The 2,867-nt window shown below is 45.2% G+C and overlaps 1 protein-coding gene across 1 annotated transcript in view; it reads right to left on the minus strand.

Annotated features, from left to right (window-relative positions):
* The window catches only part of DOCK5 (dedicator of cytokinesis 5), a 206,948-nt gene that overhangs the window by 73,791 nt on the left and 130,290 nt on the right, over positions 1 to 2,867 (minus strand). Inside the window, exon 26 of the mRNA XM_010840180.1 lies at positions 2,547 to 2,653. Within this exon, the coding sequence (XP_010838482.1) occupies positions 2,547 to 2,653 (107 nt within the window). The remainder of the gene's footprint in view (positions 1 to 2,546; positions 2,654 to 2,867) is intronic.

Raw genomic sequence — 2,867 nt, forward strand, 5'->3', positions numbered from 1 at the left:
CCTTCCTACAGCCCCCTCTCTGCCTGTCCCTCCAGCTCCCGGCTCTGGACTCAGCCCTGCAGGGGCTCCTCCGGGCTACCTGGGAGCAAGTGATATTTAGGCACGAAGTTCAACCCTCTACCTTGACCTTAAATGCAAAGGAAATCCCACCTAGTGTGTAGTCCCATGTTTATAAAGTATTTAACAATGTCTTTAGCTTTTTTGGCGGGGCAGGGGTGGAGCTTCCTTTGCCTCAGATGGTAAAGAGTGTGCCTGCAACACAGGAGACCAGGGTTCAATCCCTGGGTTGGGAAGACCCCTTGAGAAGGGGGAATGGCAACCCACTCCAGTATTCTTGCCTGAAGAATCCCGTGGACAGAGGAGTCTGGCAGGCTGCAGTCCATGGGTTCACAAAGAGCTGGGTACAACTGAGCGAGTAACACAGAGCATTTTTTTTTAAGGCATATAACTTTTTTTTTTTTAAAAAAGGACTAGGACTTCCCTGGAAGTGCAGTGATGAAGACACTGCCTTCCAGGGTAGAGGGGTGTCGATTCAATCCCTATCAGGGAATTAAGATCCCACACGCCTTAAGGCCAAAAAAAAAAAAAAAAAAACCCCTCAGAAGCCCTATTATAACAAGTTCAATAAAAGACTTAAACATGTTTTTGAATAAAATAAAATTTAAAAAGGTCAACTTAGGGATTCCCTGGCATTCCAGTGGTTAGGACTCAGCGTTTCCACTGCAGGGTGCACAAGTTTGATCCCTGGTCAGGAAACTAAGATCCCATAAGCCACGTGGTGCAGCAAAAAAAAAAAGGCCAGTGTGATATTTGTAAGCTAAGTTATAGGAAATTAATAAACTAAGCAAGTTATATGCTTTTAATTTTTTGACATGTTCTACAGACTGGATAAAATATACTCAAAAATTCCTATGAACGCTAAGCTTCATCAGCACATTTCAGTGAGTTTCACAGATATTCTTTTCATGCTTTGGCAGATACTTCGACTTCATACAGGAAGGTGCTGTCTTTCCACTATGTCTTCTTTCTGGGAACTTCATGATGATAAAATATTATTCTGATAAGTCCAGATATTCTGGGCATGAACAGAAATGACTGTGAACAGTGATACTACTTCCTCTGTTGGAATTATGCAGTGCATCCTTGCTCTTCAGCTCAAATGCCTCATCTTCATGGTCTCATTTATGCCTTCCACATCCTTAGAGGCACAAGTTATCACAGCATAATAAGAGGTTGACTAATACTAGGTTTTCTACTTAAGAGCACTCACTAGCTTTCTGCACCCCCCCGACCATGTTCTTGAAACAGTTGAAATATCTGAGCACAAATTCAGAGGCTTAGAAAATATCAGAGCCAAAAAACACTGCTGATTTGATCTAGTACAAGTCCATCCTTCTATAGAAACAGAAGCTGAGACTTACTAGATGGTCCTTTGTTTGTCTGAAGTTATATAACTAGCCTGGAGCAAAGTCAGAAGGGTTCTCTCACCAACCTACTCAACTTTTCCTGCTTCTGAGGTACCCTGGTGGTCCTCGGACCCTCCAGCCAATACACACAGCATGAATCACCCACTGGGACTCCCTGACCTCGTGGCAGCTTCAAAAACAGGTCCCACAGCTGGCCCACCCTGACGAGTCTTGGGTTTACTGGGAAAGGACCAGGTATGGGACCTCCTTCCCATGTCAACTTTGGGGCAGGAACACAGTGATTTACACCTGATGGCTCCTTGCTTGACTAGTTACAAAGTGAAAGAGTCTTTTATCAGTGTAAGAGTTTTCTTCCCTCGGTGCCCTCCTCCACTCTTAGCAGTAAAATGGTCATCTGGCTCACCCACAGCTCCCTCCAAACCCCTCTGATTTATTGTGACTGCCACTACTCCTGCCATGGTCAATTTTTTGCCATTGATGTGACATGAGTGGAGGAGTGGAGGAGAAATGTGCATAACCTGCTCTGCTGAACAAGTACAAGCAGCAAGAAGTCCATCACTGCCCCGGGGCATCACGGCATCCCTGCCATAGGGTACCACCGCCCCACAACATCACTGCCCCATGCCATGACATCTTGGTATCACTGCCTGCCCCAGTCCCTGGTTCAGTTCAGTTCAGACTGAGCAACTGAACTGAACTGAACCAGGGACTGGGGCAGGCGGTGATACCATGATGTCATGGCAGGGGGCAGTGATGCTGTGGGGCGGTGGTACCCTATGGTTACTGATACTATACTCCATGTCTAGGTCAAAGGAGATGCATTTGTTTAAAAGGACCATCTTTCCTGCTTGCCTGTTGCTTTCTGGGGTTTATATTTTGAGGACAAAGTTTGCTAATTAATGCAACATTCGCTATAGAATTAAACATTAAAGAACACATGATTTTGCTCTTTCATGGAGCTAGGTGAAATGCTGAACTGATTTCACCTTCTGCTTAAAACCAGTTTCTCAGGAAGTGCTTAAGTATCACCAAGGACATAATTAATTTTTTTTTTTTTTAAAGGCAGCATTGGCTGAGGAAGACAATTTCCATAAGAGGCCATTTTTGCTGGAGACTCACCCGACTGCTGGAAAAGATTGCTCTCTACTATCTTGGTCATGCAGTTCAGTTTCTGGCGAACTAAGTGGTTGTCAGGGATGCTCTGGATGAATTTGCAGAAGAGCACACTAGAAGAGAAACCCAGGTAGTTAGTGGTTTTATCCTGCCTTGTTGAAGGGAATAAGCTCTTCCTCTCTCGTGGGAGATTATTTGGGCGTGGAGAGGTTGACCTGGAATTCTCTCCTCCATGACCGGAGAGTCTGTCTCTAAGAAGCCAAGGAGAGGCTATATTCTGCGTTCACTCTAGGGCTCAGCTGGGGAGCTGAGTCTGCCAAACCTGCC

This window comes from Bison bison, unplaced genomic scaffold (assembly GCF_000754665.1).
Source record: "Bison bison bison isolate TAMUID 2011002044 unplaced genomic scaffold, Bison_UMD1.0 scf7180017864141, whole genome shotgun sequence".
Classification (NCBI taxonomy): domain Eukaryota; kingdom Metazoa; phylum Chordata; class Mammalia; order Artiodactyla; family Bovidae; genus Bison; species Bison bison.